Raw genomic sequence first — 24362 nt, forward strand, 5'->3', positions numbered from 1 at the left:
GTCTCTTCCACATATACATCATTCTTTCATGATTCTTAAACTAAGTGTCAGTGGCAAATAAATTATCAGGTGCAGTGGTAGTCGGCATCTAAGGATACAAAGGTGATGAGTGTTTAGTTCATGTCTGTCTTGGCTATGCTAATGCATTCACTAAGCTGTTCATAGAAGCTTACGCACACTCCTATTGTCTTGTTCACCATTAGGCCTTCTCCTGCATTATTCTTATTTGATAGTGTGTTTATAACCCTGTACTCAACTAACCAAAAGTCCTGACTGTACTTCACTAGTTCCCACTATTTCTAACTTCAAGCTACCCATCTTCTTTTCTAAATTTTCTAACCTACTAATCTGATTAATGGATTTAACATCACAAGTTCCACCCTACTGAACGCCAGTTTTGGTTTTCTTGGTTATGATGTCCTCCTGAGTAATCTCTGTGTGAAGATCTTAATGGGGGATTATTTTCCTCCAAAATAAGTTACCAAAGAGGATGCCATCACCATTTAACCGTACAGTAGAGCTGTGGCCCGTGGGAAAATTAGTGACTGTGGTTTCCCCTTGCTTTCAGCCCTGGGATGGTAGCTTAACTTCTCTTTTTTCTTCTGATAAGTACACAGTTAGAAGTGACCTTGATATTGTACTCCTACAGCATTGGACAGTACGTTCAAAGCATGTTCTAGAGCTCACAACATTATTTCATTTCCTATGAAATGGAGCAGATACGAAATAGAGCAGACACTTGGACACTTTACATGACAGTCAGAAATTAATTCTCAAAAATTTATACATTTTTGACTTAATTAGATACTATTTAATTTGCTACACTTCAGGAAGTTACAATTACCTGCCATAATAGCCTTCATGACATCAATCTGCAGTTCAAAAACGCTGCGCTGAAGGTATTGCAGAAACATAGAGAAAGACAATGTCCTGTATCCAAGATATGTAAAAAAGGAGGTAAATCCTTGAGGCAGAGGGAAAGCTAATGATTCTATGGCATAGTAATAACGCTCCAAGAGGACAAACATTACATTGCGTCGGTCTTCATCTAGCTGGTCTCTGAAAAATTTTAACTAACATCAGCATAATTTTGTAGACAATACAAAACTTGTATTTAAAAACCGAAGCAACAAAATATACTAAGGGTAAACAATTCAATGTGTTAAATCGAAAATGCAAGGCAGGATAAGCATAATTCATTTTTTATGTCAAAAATATAAAAATTATAAACAGGAATAATGAAAGACACAGTGACTACATTCACCAAGAAATACAGTTTGAAATCACAGTTGGTAATCATAAACATTTAGTAACATCTGGTATTGAACTAAGAGTTGTTACTGGCATTTGCAAGGAAAATTAATTATGTTTGTGTGTACGGATCATCTACTGTTAATATTGAAACAATTTTTAATAGATTAAACACAGTTTTTGACACAGTCTGAACCCCAAGAAATTTTTTGCTGGGACTCCATAGCAGATGACTCCAACTGTATTTACTCAAATCTAAGCCACACCTGAAAAATGTGACTAGAAATCAAGGAAAAAAATTCCAGAATCTAAGCTGCACCTGAAATTTGAGACACAAAATTCAACGAGAGAGAAAAGTTTTAGACCGCACCTCCAAATAGAAACAAAGTTGGTCCATTGTAACATGAGACACAATTTAGCTTCAATGGATGAAGATACAGCTACAGTAGTTTGGTTTGAGTTGTAAGTTTAGCAGTTAAGCTTTACCAGGTAGCCATTGCTATGCATCAGGCGCTCTGTCCATATTTATACTGGTACCCTTCCCTTTTTACATGCTTCATCTGGTTTGAATCAATTGCTTATTTTGCTTTGATCTAATAAGTGCTGTTCTTTTTGTTATAAGTGTTTACGTCACTCTACACTGAAAATGCATTATTGTACTGCGTCATGCATTGTTTGTCTCATTCTGATGATGAGTGTTTATGACCTGTCACCACTCGCGGCATGGCTTGCTTTTGTGCGTGCAGATGTCTGCTTGTGTCTGTGTATGTGCGGATGGATATGTGTGTGTATGTGTGTGCGAGTGTACACCTGTCCTTTTTTTCCCCTAAGGGAAGTCTTTCCGCTCCCGGGATTGGAATGACTCCTTACCCTCTCCCTTAAAACCCACATCCTTTCGTCTTTCCCTCTCCTTCCTGAAGAAGCAACCATCGGTTGCGAAAGCTAGTAATTCTGTGTGTGTGATTGTGTGTTTTGTTAATGTGCCTGTCTGCCGGTGCTTTCCCGCTTGGTAAGTCTTGGAATCTATATATATATATATATATATATAAAATAGAAAGAAACTTCCACATGGGAAAAATATATAGGAAAAATATACTTCCACATGGGAAAAATATATTGAAAACAAAGATTCCAAGACTTACCAAGCAGGAAAGCGCTGGTAGACAGGCACAATAAAATAACACACAAACATACACACAAAATTTCTAGCTTTCGCAGCCAATGGTTGCTTCTTCTTTCCGGTAGATAGGCACAATGAATAAAACACACAAACACACACACAGAATTTCGAGCTTTCGCAACTGGCGGCTGGTTCGTCAGGAAAGAGGGAAGGAAAAGGAAAGATGAAAGGATGTGGGTTTTAAGGGCCTTCACCCTCGCCAGATTACGCTCCCATATTTTATTTACTCAGGCTTGCCTGACATTTGGCATTACCCCCAAAGGCTTCACACTTAAAGTTCCCATCTCTGGCTGCAATCCTTCTTTCCATCAGTCCTTATACCAGTTCCAAACAGCACAATCCATAGCCCTCACCCGACTAATCCTTCACCTATACATCGACTCGGCCAATGAACACACCCGTCAACTCCTATCCCAAATCAAAGTCCTCAATCTTTCCTCCCCCACATCCACACCGGCTGTTCATAGCATCCTCCTACAGGCCAACCGCAAATTAGAACAGCATGCCACCCTCCACCTCAAAAAACTATCCAATTTCCTGGTTTCCCACCTCCTGAAAGGCGTCTCACTCACCCTCCACAACCTTTCCAACAAACCTCAACCTCCTCTCATTGCACACAGACCCAGTCTCTCCCATCTACTCAATCTCCCACTTCCAGCTCCACTCCCCCCCAACACCTCAAAATTCTAGTCAACACAATCTGGAACCACAAAACATCAATTCAATAGTTAACCTTTCCTCCAAACCTCTCTCCCAATCCGAAACCTCTGTCCTATCCAAAGGACTCACCTTCAGCCCCACTCCCAGGTTCAACCAAACTGCCCTTGTCAAAGATTTACTGTCCTACACTCGTAGTATCTGCTGGAAATATCACTTTGCCACGAAGAAAAACAATCCTGATCCCACTCCTAATGATCCAACTCCCCAAGACACTATCCAAATTGAACAATGCCTGGAACAGTTCCGTCCTGTATCACAGTGGGACCCACCTCCTCTTCCTCAAAATCACCCTCTCCAAACCTTCCAGGAATTTCTCACTTCCAGCCTTGCCTCTCAATCTTTCTTGAAAAAGTTTAATCCTACTCCCAACATCACCACAGCCGAAGCCCAGGCTATCCGTGATCTGAAAGCTGACCGATCCATCATCATTCTTCCGGCTGACAAGGGATCCACGACCGTGGTACTTGATCGTCGGGAGTATGTGGCTGAGGGACTGCGTCAGCTTTCAGACGACTCTACATACAAAGTTTGCCAAGGTAATCCCATTCCTGATGTCCAGGCGGAGCATCAAGGAATCCTCAGAACCTTAGGCCCCCTACAAAACCTTTCACCTGAATCCATCAAACTCCTAACCCCACCGACACCTCGCACTCCTACCTTCTACCTGCTTCCTAAAATTCACAAATCCAAACATCATGTCCGCCCCATTGTAGCTGGTTACCCACGTGATTTACCAACTAACCTGCCTATACTGTTTTTAATATATTTTTCCCATGTGGAAGTTTCTTTCTATCCCGGGAGCGGAAAGACTTCCCTTAGGGGGAAAAAAGGACAGGTGTACACTCGCGCACACACACACACACATATCCATCCGCACATACACAGACACAAGCAGACATATTTAAAGGCAAAGAGTAAGGGCAGAGATGTCAGTCGAGGCGGAAGTACAGAGGCAAAGAAGTTGTTGAAAGACAGGTGAGGTATGAGCGGCGGCAACTTGAAATTAGCGGAGGTTGAGGCCTGGCGGATATCGAGAAGAGAGGATATACTGAAGGGCGAGTTCCCATCTCCGGAGTTGGGATAGGTTGGTGTTGGTGGGAAGTATCCAGATAACCCGGACGGCGTAACACTGTGCCACGATGTGCTGGCCGTGCACCAAGGCATGTTTAGCCACAGGGTGATCCTCATTACCAACAAACACTGTCTGCCTGTGTCCATTCATGCGAATAGGCAGTTTGTTGCTGGTCATTCCCACATAGATAGCGTCACAGTGTAGGCAGGTCAGTTGGTAAATCACGTGGGTACTTTTACACGTGGCTCTCCCTTTGATCGTGTACACCTTCCGGGTTACAGGACTGGAGTAGGTGGTGGTGGGAGGGTGCATAGGACAGGTTTTACACCGGGGGCGGTAGCAAGGGTAGGATCCAGAGGGTAGGGAAGGTGCTTTGGGGATTTCATAGGGATGAACCAAGAGGTTACGAAGGTTAGGTGGACGACGGAAAGACACTCTTGGTGGAGTGGGGAGGATTTCATGAAGGATGGATCTCATTTCAGGGCAGGATTTTAGGAAGTCGTATCCCTGCTGGAGAGCCACATTCAGAGTCTGATCCAGTCCCGGGAAGTATACTGTCACAAGTGGGGCACTTTTGGGGTTCTTCTGTGAGAGGTTCTGGGTTTGAGGGGATGAGGAAGTGGCTCTGGTTATCTGCTTCTGTACCAGGTCGGGAGGGTAGCTGCGGGGTGCGAAAGCTGTTTTCAGGTTGTTGGTGTAATGGTCGAGGGATTCAGGACTGGAGCAGATTTGTTTGCCACGAAGGCCTTGGCTGTAGGGAAGGGACCGTTTGATATGGAATGGGTGGCAGCTGTCATAATGGAGGTACTGTTGCTTGTTGGTGGGTTTGAACGGACGGATGTGTGAAGCTGGCCATTGAACAGATGGAGGTCAACATCAAGGAAAGTGGCATGGGATTTGGAGTAGGACCAGATGAATGTGATGGAACCAAAGGAGTTGAGGTTGGAGAGGAAATTCTGGAGTTGTTCTTCACTGTGAGTCCAGATCATGAAGATGTCATCAATAAATCTGTACCAAACTTTGGGTTGGCAGGCTTGAGTAACCAAGAAGGCTTCCTCTAAGCGACCCATAAATAGGTTGGCATACGAGGGGGCCATCCTGGTACCCATGGCTGTTCCCTTTAATTGTTGGTATGTCTGGCCTTCAAAAGTGAAGAAGTTGTGGGTCAGGATGAAGCTGGCTAAGGTGACGAGGAAAGAGGTTTTGGGTAGGGTGGCTTGTGTCTGTGTATGTGCGGATGGATATGTGTGTGTGTGCGAGTGTACACCTGTCCTTTTTTTCCCCTAAGGGAAGTCTTTCCCCTCCCGGGATTGGAATGACTCCTTACCCTCTCCCTTAAAACCCACATCCTTTCGTCTTTCCCTCTCCTTCCTGAAGAAGCAACCATCGGTTGCGAAAGCTAGTAATTGTGTGTGTGTGTTTGTGTGTTTTGTTCATGTGCCTGTCTGCCGGCGCTTTCCCGCTTGGTAAGTCTTGGAATCTTTGTTTTTAATATATTTTTCCCATGTGGAAGTTTCTTTCTATATATATATATATATATATAAGGAATCATCTCACTAGCGAAACAATGGCGAGAGACTGCTATTTGTTGTTACTTACACTGCTGCTTTCTTTGCTAATGATCAACAAGTTTAGCGATAATTTTTCTCCATTTGAAAATTTTTGCAGACATCTCTTTAGAACATTACATTCTGCACAGAAATTAGAGTATCTTAGATTTAAAAATCTAGTCAGTTGCCATGCTTCATTTCTGACTGTATCACTATTGAACATAAGAATAATATGAATATAAATGTGACATGATATGTATATTCTTCTGCGTTTGGTGTTGTCTCACTCTAGTTTCATAGTTTACTAGGCAGACAGGATTTAAATGAGATAGCAGCAAACACAAAAGTATACATGGCATAATGTTTACATTTGTATTATTCTTATGGTGAAGAGAATACTACATGAGATTCACGATTCATAAAATTTGCTATTAGCAACCATCTCTTGTCACAGTTAGGAAACAATCCAAAACTTAAGAGCTGTCTATATTGACATACACCCCAAACAGTCTTGCCAGTCAGATTTTCATAGTAGATTTTTAGTGAGGACTGTCACGCCAAGGGGCTCAGGTTCGATTCCCGGCTGGGTCGGAGATGGCTCTGAGCACTATGGGACTCAACTGCTGTGGTCAACTTAGAACTACTTAAACCTATCTAACCTAAGGACATCACACACATCCATGCCCGAGGCAGGATTCGAACCTGCGACCGTAGCAGTCGAACGGTTCCGGACTGCGCGCCTAGAACCGCGAGACCACCGCGGCCGGCCTGGGTCGGAGATTTTCTCCCCTCAGGGACTGGGTGTTGTGTTGTCCTCATTATCATTTCATCATCATCAGTGGAAGGCAATCCAAAATGACCACTGGAATCACTTCACTAGACGCTCATGCGGTGGACCTCTCTGACGAGGCATCCTACAAGACAAGACCTGCCATAAGGCAGAACCTAAACTCAAGTTATACAAAATTTTTAAAATATCAGTCATCATTCTGAATTACTATCACTCAATTCTTTGTTGCTCATTTCTTCATACAGAGCATCATCCACCATACCATCTACTGCATTGGATATAAAACATTTTTTAAATGCTTGTTTGGAACACTTCCATAAATCCATTGGCACACTTGCGACAAACTTGCATGTTTTACACATCCTGTTTTTGTCAGTTGTCTGTCGTTTGTCAAAAGCCAGTCTGTGTACATGGGTTTCAGCTTGTCCTTAAATGGTTTATTCAAACAGATGTCAAGTAGTTGCAGAATTGACGTCATCCCACCTGGAATTACTCTCAAGTCCGTTTTGCTTTCCTCTCATTTTCGTTTTACTACAGGTGTTGTATGGCCTGTGTATGCATCTAATACCAACACACTGTGTGAACCAAGCACTGCGCAAGGACGATGATTCCACACACGCCCAATCCATTCCAGCACCATGTCCTCCGAAAACCACCCAGTTTCGTTTGCTCATACATTTACCATTTTTGGAAACACTTTCATTTTCAGTAAATTCCTTTGCTTGAAAACTATGAATGGCGGCAATTTATGTCCATCTGCTGTGCAAGCAAGCATGACGGGCATCTGCTGTTTTTCACCCCCTGATGCAAGAATACTTATGTCTTTCTTTCCTTTGGCATCAACCATATAATTTGATGACATGTCAAAATTTACAGGAGTCTGGACAGCATTTCCTATCTGACCAAGAAGGTATTGCTTTTCTGTGCACTGCCTAATTATGAAGTACTGAAATTCCACAAGGCTTTCTTCATAATTTTTCGACAGCTTCTGTGCAACTGAAGTATACCTCCAAAGTGAAAAGCCCCTGCACTTCATAAACAGACCAATCCACCTGCAACTAGCCTTAAAATTTTAGATTTTTTGCTATCTAGCAATTTCAGGTGGATTAATTTTTAAAATTTCCGTGCTCACAGGGAGGAATTTCTGACGTTGTTCCTTAACAAATTCATTTAAAATCACTTCTTGTGCAAGATGTGGGCCACACTTTGGCCCACTAAATCCTTTTCTGAATTTTCTCTGTAGTCGTCGTCACCTGACGTTGCTCTCATCAGTCTCGTATCGCAGACCTGCAGCACAATTAGAACTTTGTTCCACAAAAGATATAACTTCCCTCTTGAATTTGGCACTATAATGAAAGAGCTTCATTATGTTTCCAGAATGAGATTTTCACTCTGCAGCGGAGTGTGCGCTGATATGAAACTTCCTGGCAGATTAAAACTGTGTGCCCGACCGAGACTCGAACTCGGGACCTTTGCCTTTCGCGGGCAAGTGCTCTACCAACTGAGTTACCGAAGCACGACTCACGTCCGGTACTCACAGCTTTACTTCTGCCAGTATCCGTCTCCTACCTTCCAAACTTTACAGAAGTTCTTCTGCGAACCTTGCAGAACTAGCACTCCTGAAAGAAAGGATACTGTGGAGACATGGCTTAGCCATAGCTTGGGGGATGTTTCCAGAATGAGATTTTCACTCTGCAGCAGAGTGTGCGCTGATATGAAACTTCCTGGCAGATTAAAACTGTGTGCCCGACCGAGACTCGAACTCGGGACCTTTGCCTTTCGCGGGCAAGTGCTCTACCAACTGAGTTACCGAAGCACGACTCACGTCCGGTACTCACAGCTTTACTTCTGCCAGTATCCGTCTCCTACCTTCCAAACTTTACTACCCAGCAAAATCTCCGGATCTGTCCCCCATTGAGCATGTTTGGGACTGGATGAAGCGTCGTCTCACGCGGTCTGCACGTCCAGCACGAACGCTGGTCCAACTGAGGCGCCAGGTGGAAATGGCATGGCAAGCCGTTCCACAGGACTACATCCAGCATCTCTATGATCGTCTCCATGGGAGAATAGCAGCCTGCATTGCTGCGAAAGGTGGATATACACTGTACTAGTGCCGACATTGTGCATGCTCTGTTGCCTGCGTCTATGTGCCTGTGGTTCTGTCAGTGTGATCATGTGATGTATCTGACCCCAGGAATGTGTCAATAAAGTTTCCCCTTCCTGGGACAATGAATTCACGGTGTTCTTATTTCAATTTCCAGGAGTGTATTTACTTTGTTGGATAATGTATGAAAATGAAGTGGTCGAAAATGGGGGTTGAGAAAAAAGCTTCTGATCTACCTTTTTTTTTTTTAATTTATTTACTGACACAGAGGTTTTGGTGCCAGTGTGCCTGCAAAGCATGCCTGTGTAGTGCTACATATATTCGATAGCAGAAGCTAGTTGTGGCGGCACCTACCAACGTTTTTCAGAACTTCCGCTTACTTTGCATTCGATTCTAAGCTGCACGCAGGTTTTTGGATTAAAAAACTGGAAAAAAAGGTGCGCCTTAGATTTGAGTAAATACGGTACGTGATCTCATGTTGATTCAATGTCAATTATGACCGCAGTGAACATTGGATCATTAACATTGGACACTAGAGTAGTGGAAATGTGTCGCTTGATTGGGTGAATCATGTTTGTTGTTACTTCAAGTTGGTAGTCATGTCTGGATACACCGGCTGCTCAAAACATACACTGCACCACAGATGCTGGCCAGTGGAGACAGTATTAAGCTAAAGGTGATATTCACATGGGCTTCCATGCGACCTGTGGTAGTAATCAAAAAATTATCATGGCTGTGAACTACATGAACATAGTTTCAAACCACCTACATCCATTTATGTTGGATGTCTTCCCCAGTATCAGTAGCATCTTCCACCTGAGTAACTGTCCATGCCAAAAGGCCAGAACAATGCTACAATGGCTTGAAGAGCATAATAGTGAATTCTACTTGATGCCTTGGCCAACAAACTCGCCTGATTTTAATCTAACAAAAGGCATCTGAGGTCCTATTGAGGGAATCCTTTGCACTCGCAAACCACCAGCCAGCAATTTATGTGAGTTATTTGACCTCTGCATAGACATCTGGTGTCACACACCTATGGAAATCTACTAAGAATTGGTCAAATCAATGTCGGGCAGAATTGGTACTGTACTGCAATCGAAATTTGGACCAAATTAAACCGGTGGTCATATTATTTTGGATGAAATTATAAAACATCTGGATATTTTGAATTAGCTGCTACCACACTTATCGTGATGTCAAATTTTACCATTCATTCAGAGGGAATTAGGATTATGTGAGTAAAATACTAGCACCTAGCACACAATGGAAAATGTTTAATCTTAATCATGCAGAACTAGACATATCTGATGTAGAACATATGTTTAACATGCTTATTTCATTTTCAGCCAATATATGCACTCTAAAGGCTTTGTAACCAGCATGGTATACTTTGTACTGGACATTCTCTTCTACTAGTCAGCATCTGTTTGCCGATGTTTGAACTTCCATCAATCGCACAAGGTGTTGGCCATGTAAAGGTTGTGGCTAAGAGTTCAGTAAAAGTTCAGTAATGTTCTGATATGTTTTTCTTGTTGAAAGAGGTTTCCATAGTTTCAAAACTAGTTACAACTATAAGTCAGCAGAATTGCAGATGCCATGGAAAAGTTTCAAAAAATCATTAGTCTTTATCTTTGGTTTCCTACAAAAATTCACATTTTGTTTGTATGCCAGTTTTAAGTGTTTGTACTTTTTTTTTTACAATCGATTGTTGTTAGTAATTATTTGAAATGTTTTCAATAATGATCAGGAATTATAAAGAAAAAACTCAGCATGAAAGAGATATTAGAACTTTTTGAAAATAGTGATGTATCTGATACTGAAGAACTTGAATATGATGACGATTTTTCTTCAGTGGCTTACAGCAATGATGAATTTTACCAGAAAATGAATTATCTCAAGGAAGAAGATTTAGACTGATTTTGATATACTGATCCAGACACAAGGCAAAATGAACTACGGTGATTTATTCAAGAGCTTACCAGCAATGATGGTTTTGTAATCCTCACAAAGTGGTTTGACAACAGCTCAGTCACTTTGAGCTCAAACTTCAAAGGCACTGGAATCAAACAATGCTGTAGTTGTTGGGATAAGAGGGAAATATTTTACCTTGATGTTCTGAGTCTTGTGAAATTGTACAACATTGCCATGGATGGTATTGACAGCTATGACACTTTGCTTTGAGTTCATAGAATATTTATTCAAATATGAAAGCAGACACAATGCATGTTTGCTCTGGCCATTGATATGGCTGTAATATTAACCAATTCATGGTTCTGGAGTATGTGCTTGAGTGAACTGTCTTGGGCTTCCTGGAAAGAAAACTTTAAATCTATGTCATTGTAGAATCATAGATTATGACATGAAATTGGACTATGAAGAAGAGAGGCAGACCTTCAAATGAAGCTACCCCAGTACATGTGCCTACAAAGTATAAAAATGAACTGAAAATGGTAGAGGATACTGGATATGATACTGTAGACCATTGCCATGCATTAGTGTAAATCAGCATTCAGATGCAAAAATCATTGGTGAAAAGCTATAATGCACATGCAGTGTCCCAAATGCAAGTTACATCTTTGTGGAGCAACAGGAAACTCCCCAACAAGAAGTACATGCGAGTCCCAAACTATGATAGATAACATTTTTTTTAGATGTAAGTAGACATCAGAATTATACTGTCAGGTGGGTTATAAGTGGGCTATCAGATCATGATGGACGAATTCTCACTCTTTATGATGTTAATCTGTTCAAAAAACAATTTCCTCAATGGAAATTTATAGGAGTAATGAACAAAGAGGCAAAAGAAACGGTTGCAGCATATGGATTGGTCTCTAGCATGTAGCCTTGATAATGTTGTTACTAAATTTAAATGTTTTATAACTGAATTCTGTGCCCTTTTTGAAGAAATATTTCCAAAGAAATGGGTCAGAAACAGTGCTTCCAATTCTGTAAGTAAGCCTTGGTTTACAAAAGGTAGAAAACAGTCATGTAAAACCAAAAGGGAAACTTATGCTGCAATAAGATTATCTACAGATGTAGATTATACTCTAAAATTTTAAAGAAACTAATTCAGAAATCGAAAGCTCTTTATTATGAGAAGAAAATAGATAATTCTAATAATTAAAAAGAAACAATTTGGAGCATTGTAAAAAGAGGAACAGGAAGAGATACAACAAGCAAAGATGATGTAAATAAAATCAGATATGAAGGTACCCTAGTAGATAAATCCAAAAGCGTGGCTGAGATTTTTAATAAACACTTCATGTCAGTAACTCAACAGATTATTTGCAAGCCCATTGTTGATGAAACTGTAACTCTTTGTCAAGCTGTATATGCAAATACAATTTCAGAAAAGCACCTTAATCCTGTCCCTATAGATGAAATTCAAAAAATCATCATGTCTCTAAAAAGTAAGAACTCTGCAGGGGTTGACAATATTTCTAGTAATGTATTGAAATATTGTCACAGAAGAAGCTGAGTAGAACCATGGTGTAGTGGATATGATACTGAACTGTTGCATTGAGGGTCGTGAGTTAAAAACTCACCTGGACTATACAATTTTAATTTCTATATTCAGTTTGCATATATTTTAGAAGTATCTACAAATGGCAAAAATTGCTGTACTGGAATGTTGTGTAGCCATATATATACTGTATGTGTTTGGGCTAGAGGCAGTTCGCTCCGTGCTCTTCTATGTGCATGTGCTGAATAAACCATCATTAAGGGAAATTTGTGTTCGTCATTCATCTAATTACACCTTCTTCTATGTGACATTATTCTGGTGGATATGCTGGGTATTGGAACTTGTGATATTGCACATTATTGACGATACAATGGCTCCCATCAATTCACGACAGTGCCGCCATTTATGTGGAGAGAAACCCGAGTTCGAGCCACATTCAACAGATCACAATCTACCAGAGACAGAAGAAGAAGAGGATGTTACGATGGCAGCAATGGTGTGCCACCACATGAGACATTCTTCCAGGTTCTCTGGTGATGATGTCCAAGATCAAAACAAGTGACTGAAGGTATATGAGCATATAGACAAATTTAAGAAAAGCGATGACACCATGTGTTTGGCTAACGTATTTTTCTACTTGGAGGGCACTGCCAAGCTATGGTATGAGAACAACAAGGAGAAGTTCACAAGCTGGGAAGTATTCCAGGCGAAATTGTGCAAATATTTTGGTGACACACAATGACAGAAGTGCAAGGCTGAAGATAAATTAAAGTGCAGGGTACAGTGTCCAGTAGAAAAACTACAGCATCCTACATTCAAGACATCTTGAAGCTGTGTAAGATAGTGGATCCTACAATGAAGGAGGAAGACAAGGTTGCACATCTCATGAAGGGGGTTGCTAAAGACATGAATCAAGCCCTATTCCTGAAAGAGGTTTCGACAGCAGACGACTTCATAAAATGGTGCCAGTATATTGAGACAATGTATCAAAAAAGAATTACACACAAGAAGTTTGAACGGCTTCCAAACGTCGTATCAATGTCTGTGATGGAGGAAGCAACTGATTTCACAAGTGTTATTCATCAGATAGTGAGAGAGGAAGTTCAGAAGGCATTTCGATCGCACAGCAAGCAAAAAAGAGGTCATAAGGGAGGAAGTGGAACAGACATTGAACCCAGTCTCTCATCCCTTTAAAATGGTGAAAAAGTCAAGACCCAGGTGGAGTTATGTTCCTACAATGCTGCATGAGGAACTTGTTTGGGCACCAAGGAAGACTGACATCCAGAGGACCCAGGATAACCAACCAATATGTTCCCACTGTGGACAACTGAGGCATGTGCTGCACTATTTTCGAGAAAGGCAGCAGATATTTGATGATGCTTGTGCCAGTAGACAGCAGACTTATCTTAGCCAAAACCAACTCCGGGACGACGAAGATGAACAAGAAGATATGGGTACAGGACAACGTCAGTCACCTTTGCCGCAAGCTAGTCACTGGAGAGGACGCTCCCCAACACACCAATCAAGGGCTCCATCGCCGTTTAGAAGCTCCAGCCAATCACCTAGCTGCCGCAACCTGGAAAACAATAGGGTGTGACCTTCCTTGGAGGTGAGGCTGCTAATGAGAAAACTCCTCCACCACCGATCACTACAAAAATGATAGGAAATGCAGCAATATCCTCATGGACGGCTGACCAGCCCAAGCTCTTGTGGAGCATCATACTCAGTCATTTCGGAGAAGTACCGTTGCCAGTTGCAGAAAACCGTATTCATCGACAATAAAACATTTCTGCTGAAGATGGCTAATGGGAAATATGTAACATCCACAGTAAGATGTACCACTGGTGCGGGTATATGTGGCTATACACAGCCCTTAGAATTCATCGTCTTACAAGAGTGTAGTCATGGCATCATTCTCAGATGGGACTTTTTGAAAGCTTCTCAAGCGATTGTGGTCGCTCAAAGATTATGCTAGACAAGATGAGATACTGTGGACAGGAAAATGAGCATCCGAGTATGTGGAGACTATGTGTGCTGAACGAAGTGATCATTCCTGCAGTCAGCACTAGAAAGGTAATGTCACGTGTCAAGCCATGCATCAACCCATGTATCTTGTAGTGGAATAACTTGGTCATCCCAGCCTCCGTCATCTTGTTTAAGAACAGATTTGGTGAATTGTGGATAGGTAACTATCGCTGAGAACTGCAGATTCTTCCAGGATGCATGTGCATAGCAAGTGCTGAGCCGTTAATTGAAGAACAGCTGAGCATCATAGAAACCTCCCATGCCGAGTCTGTGGGCGAAATTAGCGCTACCACTACGAGACAAGATCTTCTAGCTCGACTATCACCAGATCTCACTAAGGAACAACATAAGAAGCTACTTAGCACTCTTCAAGAGTTCTCTGAATGCTGCAATCCACAGGTGAAGAGAAAATTAGACAAATCAATGGTGAAGCACTGGATTAGCAACGGAGACCATCAACCAATAAGCCAGAGAGCATACCATGTGTCAGCAATGGAATGTTGAATAATTCGCAATGAAGTAGAGGAAATGATGAAGAATGACATCATACAGCCTTCGCAGAGCCCATGGTCATTACAAGTGGTCCTCGCCGGAAGAAGGATGGCACTTGGTGCTTTTGTGTTGATTACAGGAAGCTTAATAAGATAACTAAAAAGGTCATTTACCATTTTCCACAAATTAACGACACACTAGATTGTCTGAATGGGGCTAAGTTTTTCTCAACCATGGGCATGTACTCGGAATACTGGCAAATCTAAGTAGATGAGGCTGATCGCTTAGATGAGGCTGATCGTGAGAAAAGTGCATTCATCACCCCTGAGGGCCTGTATGAGTTTAAGGTAATGCCATTTGGTTTGTGTAATACACCAGCAACTTTTGAACGGATGATGGATAATCTAAAGTCACCTGAAGTGGACGAAGTGTCTTTGTTATTTATATGACATTATGGTGTTCTCAGAGACATTTGATGAACACGTAAAAAGACTGAGGGCCATTCTTAAGTATCTCCAACAAGGCGGACTGAAACCTAATTCAAGAAAATGTCTCTGGAGCAAAAGAAATCAAAATATTTGGACACCTTGTGTCAAATGAAGGTGTGCGGCCAGACCCAAAAAAGGTGAGATCTATAACGGAATTTCCTATTCCTAGAAGTATTAGAGATGTGAGAAGCTTTCATGGATTATGTTCTTATTACCATCGTTTTATCAAAGACTTTTGTATCAAAGCCAGGCCACTCCAAGAGTTGTTAAAAGCTGATGCTAAATTTATCTGGGGTGGTGCTCAACAGGATTCTTTCTGTGTGCTGCAAAAAGCTCTGAAGACTGACCCTGTACTTGGTCTGTATGATGAGAGGGCACCTACAGAACTACACAAAGACGCTGGCGGGTAAGGGATCGATGCTGTTCTGGTGCAAATTTCGGATGGAAAAGAGAAGGTTATAGCCTTTGCTTCTAGGACACTTACAAAGATTAAGAGAAACTACTCAACTACAGACAGAGAACGTCTTGCGAAAGCGTTATGGAGATGATAGATAAACTCCAGTGGAAGACTCTGCAGGAGAGACGCTCAGTAGCTCGGTATGGGCTTTTGTTAAAGTTTCGAGAACATACCTTCACCGAAGAGTCAAGCAGTATATTGCTCCCTCCTATGTATATCTCGCGGAGAGACCATGAAGATAAAATCAGAGAGATTAGAGCCCACACAGAAGCATACCGACAATCCTTCTTTCCACGTACAATACGAGACTGGAATAGAAGGGAGAACCGATAGAGGCACTCAGGGTACCCTCCGCCACACACCGTCAGGTGGCTTGCGGAGTATGGATGTAGATGTAGATGTAGATGTGATCTGGGACATGTGCAAATTTCGACAGTATCTCTATGGAAGGCCATTCACAGTTGTTACAGACCACCATTCACTTTGTTGGTCGACATGTCTTAAGGATCTAATAGGACAACTCGCCAGGTGGGCACTGCGTCTTTAAGAGTATAGATTAGAATATAATATCGGAAACAGTCCACGTGGGAAAAATATATCTAAAAACAAAGATGATGCGACTTACCAAACGAAAGCGCTGGCAGGTCGATAGACACACAAACATACACACAAAATTCAAGCTTTCGAAACAACCGTTGGTTGGTTGCAAAAAAGCAAAATTAGTAGGAATAAGTGGAATTGCAGGCAATTGTTTACAGTCGTATCTCCAAGACAGAAAACAAAAAGTTGGCTTGAATATTCAGGTGGAGAATGTGATGCTTCTTCACATTCTGAATGGAGTTCCATTACATGTGGAGTGCCTCACGGCTCAATTCTTGGGCCACTATTGTTCCTGAGTGTTATAAATGATCTACCATCATGTACAAGCCTGCCGTGTAAATTTACATTATTTGCTGATGATACCACAATTTTTATGAGCAGTAGAACAGATAGTAATCTTGAGGAATCCATTGATCACATACTCTCAGATGTGGTTAATTGGTTCACGGTGAATGGTGTCTCATTAAATTCCAGTAAGACCAACTTTATTCAGTATTGTACAAAAACAGAAAAAGAGAGAGAGATAAGTGTGACACGTGGTAATCAGCCAATATAAAAAATGGAAACAACCAAATTTCTTGGAGTGCACATGGACAAGAAAATGAACTGGTCTTCACATATTATAGATCTCTGTAAGAGGCTTAGCATTGCTACGTACGCTTTATGGGTTCTCACTACATGGAATGAACCTAACACTCTAAAGTGGCATACTATGGCTATTTTCACTCACTCATTGAATATGGCATTATTTTTAGCAGCAACCAGCCATAGCAAGGAAAGTGTTCAATGCTCAGAAGAGAGCTTTAAGAGTTATATGTGAATTGCGCCCAAGAGACTCCTGTAGAAATAGTTCTGAAAACTTAAAATACACATAACTATATGACAATATATTTTTTCTCTCATGTGTTTTGTCTGTAAAAATATAGACATATTTCAACCAAACAATAATTATCATGAACATAACACAAGGAGGAAGAATGGCATACACAGCGAGCATAGAAATTTGAGCTTGGCGCAAAAGGGTGTTCACTACACTGGAACAAAACTCTTCAATGCTCTTCCTCCTGAAATAAATAGAGAGATTCAAAACAATAATAAGTTTAAGAAAGCACTAAAATATTTCTGCTAGAAAAAGCTTTTAACAGTCTAGATTAATTTTTAAACAAATAAATTCTAAAATTTTAATATTATATGATACAAGTTGACATAATGCCACTAAGAATGTTATTTAACTTGAGCTCTGTATCTGTGTGTGCTCTGTATCTGTTTTTCCATAGTACTTTAATGATTCTAAGACAATATGTATCGTCTTTTTTCTGTATTGCTGCTCAAAGAATTTACTGTATAAATTTTTATATAATTATGTACTCAAATGTCTGTATATGCTATAAGATTATCATATTGTATTCGTAAAAAACCGACTTGTTCCAGATCCTTGTGAACCCAACATAGTTGGGCCTATGGAACATGAAATGAAATGAAATAAAATCAACACAACTGCTTTCTACAATTCCATGAAAAATAAACTTTGTATGTCACCAGCATCATTTAACATTCAGCAAGCTTTCTTTAACAGTTTCCCATAACTATTTTATGACAGTATTACCTAAATGTTCCATTTCTTAAAAAAGGTCACAATAAGTTTTGACATTAACTATACAGAATAAAAAATTCTGAAAACTATGAAGAATTATGCATGTAAGACACAGGTCCTTTGTAGTGGATCATCCACAATTTGGGTTTCGATAGACTAATTTTGGTTTTTGCTACATGATAAATGTTCTAAAAATAAGTTCTACTTGGGTACCAAATTAAAAAATGTTCATACCAGAATTGAAAAAACTGACTGAAAGGGTTAACAGTGAAACTATAGTATATCAGTGTTAGTTCAAATGATTTTATACAGCAATTACTGAGAAATAAGGAGAAAGGGGGACCAATGGCAACTGATCTAAGATTTTCTTCTATTCTACTTACATGAGAGCAAATCCTTTCTCTTGCTCTTTGTACGAATCAATGCCAGCACACTGACATAACATAGCACACAAATGTTTTGAAACTTCTAGTTGAGCTGCAACATAGCGTGTTGCTACAATATGGACATTCATTGGAGTTTGCCTGCTCCCATTCTTTAACAAATGCATGCTCAGTTCTCGAAGATTCTGCAAGGAGTGAAAAAAAGAATTTCATTCTATATCAGAGAACTGCTAGCTCATTTAGAGTTCATCAAATTTAAACAAAAAATCAGACACAAGACACAGAAAACTGAACTCGTAGAAATCAAGATCCAAAGGCTAAGATACTAATAATACTGGTCTTCATCAGTTTTACTTCAGTAAGGTAACAGCTGATCTACATTTTCCAGGGTCCAAAATTGATGCATCTGTCCAAGTTTCACCATTATGTCAGGTTTTCTACCCTTTTTTCTTAACAAATTATAAGTTATGAATTTTCCTGTGTCGCAAATTTCTGTATTAATCATTGTTGGATAGATCAAGCATCAAGAACAATTTTGCAGCACCACACCAAGTTTGTTTCAGAAAACAGAAATGCCATGAATTTTATGTGTTGTTTGAAAACCTACTAAGTTAATGTATTTTCCTTCATTATAGATGTATGTAAGAACTGGACGCCACTCTAAAAAAGTTTGAAAACCAACAGACATATTTTGCTACTGTCATGACTCCCAAAGAGAGGGTAAATATGTCAGACTTCTTTTGTTATGCTCATTATCCATATTTTGGGGTTAAATGCTCTGCACCACATATAAAATGTTGAATATCTGTCAAAAACTTCAGATAGCCAAATAGAGGACAGAGAAAAAGGTTAAGTTTTGAGTTCCAATGGTGTGGTGGGAACAGTAAAGTTATTTGAAAGACGGCTGCTTTCATGTGGTTGATGAGGCAAGATGAAAAAAAAAAATAATTTAAACACTGAATGTAGGTGACAACACTGCTCAATTCTACTTTTAACCATGAATTTCAGATCCAATTGCCAAAAATTAATGTACAAAATACTAGAAAAATCTTCACAAAATAAAACACTGAGGAAAACATAATTTTCTTTTGTTGTAGGTTAAAGAAGATTCAGTGGCAAATAAAAAATCTACTGGCAAAAAATTACATTCAGAATTCAAAACCAATAAAGTTCTGAGTTTGTAAATTATGTTAAAACCTATAGGCATATTTAAGAATGTTGTAAAGAGAAGAAAGGAACAGCAAAAAATAAATTCATTCAGAAACAAAGAAACAAATCACATGCAGTTTAGCCAGTTGTTAAATCACAACTTTGAATTAAAGCCAACACTCAGGAAATGTCCAAAATTAAGATACAATATACTTTAATTGCAACTGTTCAGTACCAGAATATGAAAACCATTTTGCTATAAATGCAGCAAAATATGTAAATGAAGAAAATTACCTAGAAAATAAACAGTTACTTATTTTTAATAAAAATATGGCTAAATGTTTAAGTGAAGTTGATAAAGTGACCCACAAAGAGGTAAAAAAAGGAATATTACGCTTAAAAAAGAGGGATGAGATGATATCCCCACTGAGGTCCTTAAAGTAGCTTCCAGTATAATAGAAGGACCACTATCCATGTTCATAAATCAATGACTGGAAGAGACATACTTTTTAGATGCACTAAACTGAACCCAGGTCCAACCGTAACTGAAAAATGGCTCCAAAGAAGACATGAGACACTACTGGCCCACCTCTCTTCTTCCCGTATTTTCTAAAATCTTTGAGAAGCTTATTACAATACAAGTTATAAGTTACATATAAAAGATACAATAATATAGTCTCAATAAATTAAATTGGTTAGCAAAACAGCAGAAGCGCAATTTATGCTACTGACAATTCTGTGAAAAATATTAATTCATGTATTCACATGTCTGAGAAATCTGCAGGAATTTTCTACAACTTTACTAAAGCCTTTGACAGTGTAAACCAACCTTTATTCCTGCACAAAAGTTAAAAATATGGAACAGATAGCTAAATTTTAAAATGCTTCAAGTCATACCTAACAGATATAAAATTACTCAGCAGAAAATATTTCAAATGGAGTGTCACAGTGCTCCATATTAAGATTAATCCTATTCCTTTTTTATATAAATGACCTATCATTCAACATAAATTCCTATTCAGTACAATTTTCAGGTGATACACCAGTTCTGGTTGAAAATAATAATGCAAAGTTCCTAAAAATATCATTGGTGGGCTAGAATACTTAAGATACCTAGGTCCATCTAATGTAAATAGATTAAAATTAAATATTTTAAATATCTTACGATCTTCAGATAGTCAATAAAAATCAAGAACTAATGGAAGCAGACTGTGTAAAATTCTTAGGAATGCATCTGGATGATAATCTGTCAATGTTGTTATATATGGCACACTTGGAAAATAAATTAAACATCCCAGCATTTACTGCAGCAAACTTAGCCAACACAATTGATATGCACACAAAAAATATTGTACCACAGTTATTTTGAATCTGTGGTGAAATATGGGACTATCTTTAAAGGAAACACTGGAAACATGAAAAGAATACTGAACTTGCAAACAGAAATCGTCAGAAATATGTGCAAAGAAAGGCCAAGAGTGCCTTTTTGTCCACCATTAAGAGGTCTGAACATATCAAGTGCTCCTTCCCTGTACATATTTGATTTAATTCTTTTTATGCATAACTATCGTGATCTATTCTAGTAAATAATTTCGAATATATGTACAGGACTAGGAATAAAAAAGATTCATGCTTCCTACCTACTGCCTATAGTTCTTTGCCCAAATTCCATGGTATATGGGAAAGAAGATTTTTAATAAATTATAAGAGGAGTTTTCTGAAGAGAAAACTGTACAGAACACTGGTCCAAAAGTGTTATTAGTTGGTAGAGGAGTTCTTGTACGGCAGTATTGTTGACTGAGTAGGATGCAGAAAAAGGAGCTTTCAATTATCCATTTTCATACAGTGTGTGAAATTAAATTATGTGTTATAATTAGACTTCAATAAATCATTGACTTAACTTGTATGTTATGAGACAATCAGCTTCTGATTCTGATTCCAGTCGGTATCTTAATTTTTGTAGTTGGTTTTAAGACTTGTACTATGAAATCATGACGCCACTGCTCCTTCATTCTACCTATTTTCAACTTTCAGTTCAAGTTCCAGTTATGAATCCAGCATTTTGACAAAACCTGATATTGAGCCTATGACTTCATATTGTCTGGTGAACTCATTCTATACAAGCATTTCACTCAAAGTGAATTAAATAATTTTGTGGATGACCTCGATCCACCTAAAAGCGCCATCAGAATTATTACATTTCAGACTTGAGGAGAGGAATGTGCTAGCCCCTGGAACAACCATCATTTATGAAGAAAATGAGAAGAGAGTGGTGAAATGTTTTGAAATGGGTGAAGAACTGCAATGTTAAAGGATTAATGAAGCTGTGGGATAACAGTACTTTGCAATGGAATAGTGGCTGTTCTTTAAGCAAATCAAAGATAAGTTTGAAGTGTATTTGGGTGAATCATTTTTATTTATGTTGGTCATTATTAGACGGTTGTCGTCACCTTGAAATGGTCCTGTAGCCTCTGTTCATTATCATTTTATTTGCTTCCCAATGATACAGAACTCTCTGGCATGCATGAGTGAATGAATGTGGGTGTGTTTCATTTTGCTATACAGTGGTTTAATCTGCTGCAGAGAATGAGCAGAATGGCCTACCCTTGTAGTTTTCAGGTAGGCAAAGAGGTTTGCTCCCCTTGTGTGAACGTTACCAGTGTTAGGTCGGTGGTGGAAGCCTTCTCTCTGGGTTTTCTTGTCCAGGGGGTCATTTGGGAGATGTTGGAGTGTGTGTGTGTGTGATGGTCAGTCTGTTTCCAGCTCACCGAGTGTCTGCAGCCAAAGTCTCTTCGAAGAAGGGTGAGTTGACTTAACCATGTGGTGCATTGTCTCATAAGAAGAGGCGAGCTTTTAGCTTTTGGTCTTGTGTTTCATCTTATAAAGACTAGTTTGCTGGGTTGCAGCAAGGAATGCAAGGCTTTTGCAGACTTTCAGTTTGATTTCTAATGTGGATTTGACTCTGATCCATAATAAGAATGTAAAACAAAGGTGTTGCATATGTTGAAGCACCCTCGGTTTAGTGTAAATGTTTGTGTGCCTGCAACTGTATGTGTACGCATTCTAATCTTTTCCACATCTTGGTAATTTTAGCTTTTTTGTGAATTTTCTTTGTCTCATTACTTTGTCTGGTGGAAACCAACCACTTGGGTTAATATTAGAGTTTGTTGGCCCTCTGACATTATCCTTTGTCTATTCAAATGTGTCCTCTGTAATATGTTAATTGTTCACAGCTGCGGGGTTTGATGTTACTAAAATCTGGTCACAGTATGTAGAAATTATGTCTCCGCAAACCACGTGGGCACACGAGTCTGTTGTGAAACATATGGCATTTCACAAGCAATTGTACTTAGGCACCAGCGCTCTATAGAAGCATTACATCAATGTTTTAAGGAATAAATAATTTTGCCTGCAATCTTATCCAGTGTACTGATGTTACATCTCCGTTACCTACGCCATTTACCTTGTAGTTTTCCTCGTTAGCCCATTTATAGCATTTCCATGTGCAAAGGTCCAATAATTAGTGTCTTTTTTTAATTTAAATCACATGCTCTGGAATAAATCTTGTTTTCAAGAGTGTTGCTACAAGCTGCACTTACGCACAGTGATTGCGCACTCTTTACTTTATTCAATATTTGCTTCACAGGAGCAATGGCTGGATCATATTAATAGTTACATCCCATTCTTTATCAGTGACTTAACAATGAATGTTCTTTTGTGAGTTTTTCTTATGAAGAAATTATGTAATTTTCTGATGCAGCACAACCTCGTATTTGTCATGTGGCTAGAGTTGGTTGTGACCCAATTTTTTACTTTGATTTCAATGTCAGATAGCATTTTCTTATTCAGAGTGTGCATGGCTCTTTTAGCCATCAGTATACACTCAAAGTGCACTTCACGCTTCTTACACATAGTGACCTTTTATTCACGCTGCATACACATGGCTTACACTGCTCTAGGATTTCGGTAAGCCATAGAACTTCTAACGAGCAGTTGGGTTTAGTTTAATTTCTTTTGGATGTGCTAACTTGTTTATTGCCATACTATAATGCAGAACAACTTTTACATTGATTTAAACTATAGGTGCAGATGGCATTGTTTCTGTGTTTTATCTTTTTATGTATTGCTTTATAGGCATGGTAATTTATTATTTCATTGCAAGTGTGGTAATTAGTGATTCTTGACCAGCGGCATGTGTCGGTACACTGAAGTAATTTTTTAGTGCTTTTTGGGGAATGTGAGTCGATTAGGAGCCTTTTGGTATTATTTTTTTGTTTTGAGCATGGAGTAACTAACTATATGATGGAGATGCATAGCCATTCAAGGAGCTGCAATTGGGAGAACTGGTCAGACAATAATGCTGAACGCGGACGAATTCAAAACGTAGAGTCTGCCCGGGCGGAAAACACAGAACACGCAAGTCCAAGCATTGGCTGTCCTGAGTCCCTTGCAGTAAATTCGGACCAGTCGGTAAGTGTAAATTCATTACAGGCTGTCCTTCAACAGTCAGTTGAGGGTAATGAGTGGCATGCAGAAGAGAATAAAAGGCAAGCAGAAGAGAATAAGAGGCATCTCGAGGAAGTTACTAAGAGGCAAGCAGAAGAGAAAAGAGGCATCTTGAGGAAGCCATTACAAAATTAAGTAACAAAATAGTACAGGGTATCAGAGATAAACTGGAGATCAGCGACCAACACATTTTCGCTTTAGAGTAGGGGCAGCTGGTCATTAGCAATCATGTTGTGGAGCATGAAGAAAGGGTCACTGCGAATCTCTGCACATTAGAGGCACAATACCAGAGTGACCACGTGGCTCATGTGTCCCGAGCAGAAGAAAGGGTCTTTGGAACCACCGCTTGTTAGAGGAACAATACCAAAGTGACTAAGCAGCTCTTGTGTCCCCAGTAGAAGATGATGCCACTAAGTGCCCTGTCAACTTCAGAGCCCAGGTAGAAACCCATGGCCAGGCGCTGGTGGTCCCTGAGTGAGATCTAGAGCAAATAATATTACAACAGGACACGGCCCACTGAAAGGTGCGGGAAGAG

At 39.7% G+C, this 24362-nt stretch overlaps 1 protein-coding gene across 7 annotated transcripts in view; it reads right to left on the reverse strand.

The window, feature by feature from the left end:
• LOC126353810 (protein pigeon) overlaps positions 1-24362 on the reverse strand; it is a 479712-nt gene that overhangs the window by 52183 nt on the left and 403167 nt on the right. For all 7 annotated transcript variants that reach the window (XM_050002914.1, XM_050002910.1, XM_050002911.1 and 4 more), the window contains 2 exons: positions 18173-18357; positions 845-1059 (listed from right to left, as the gene is read on the reverse strand). In XM_050002914.1, coding sequence (XP_049858871.1) covers positions 845-1059; positions 18173-18357 — 400 coding nt within the window. The remainder of the gene's footprint in view (positions 1-844; positions 1060-18172; positions 18358-24362) is intronic.

Source organism: Schistocerca gregaria, chromosome 3 (assembly GCF_023897955.1).
Source record: "Schistocerca gregaria isolate iqSchGreg1 chromosome 3, iqSchGreg1.2, whole genome shotgun sequence".
NCBI classification, from domain to species: domain Eukaryota; kingdom Metazoa; phylum Arthropoda; class Insecta; order Orthoptera; family Acrididae; genus Schistocerca; species Schistocerca gregaria.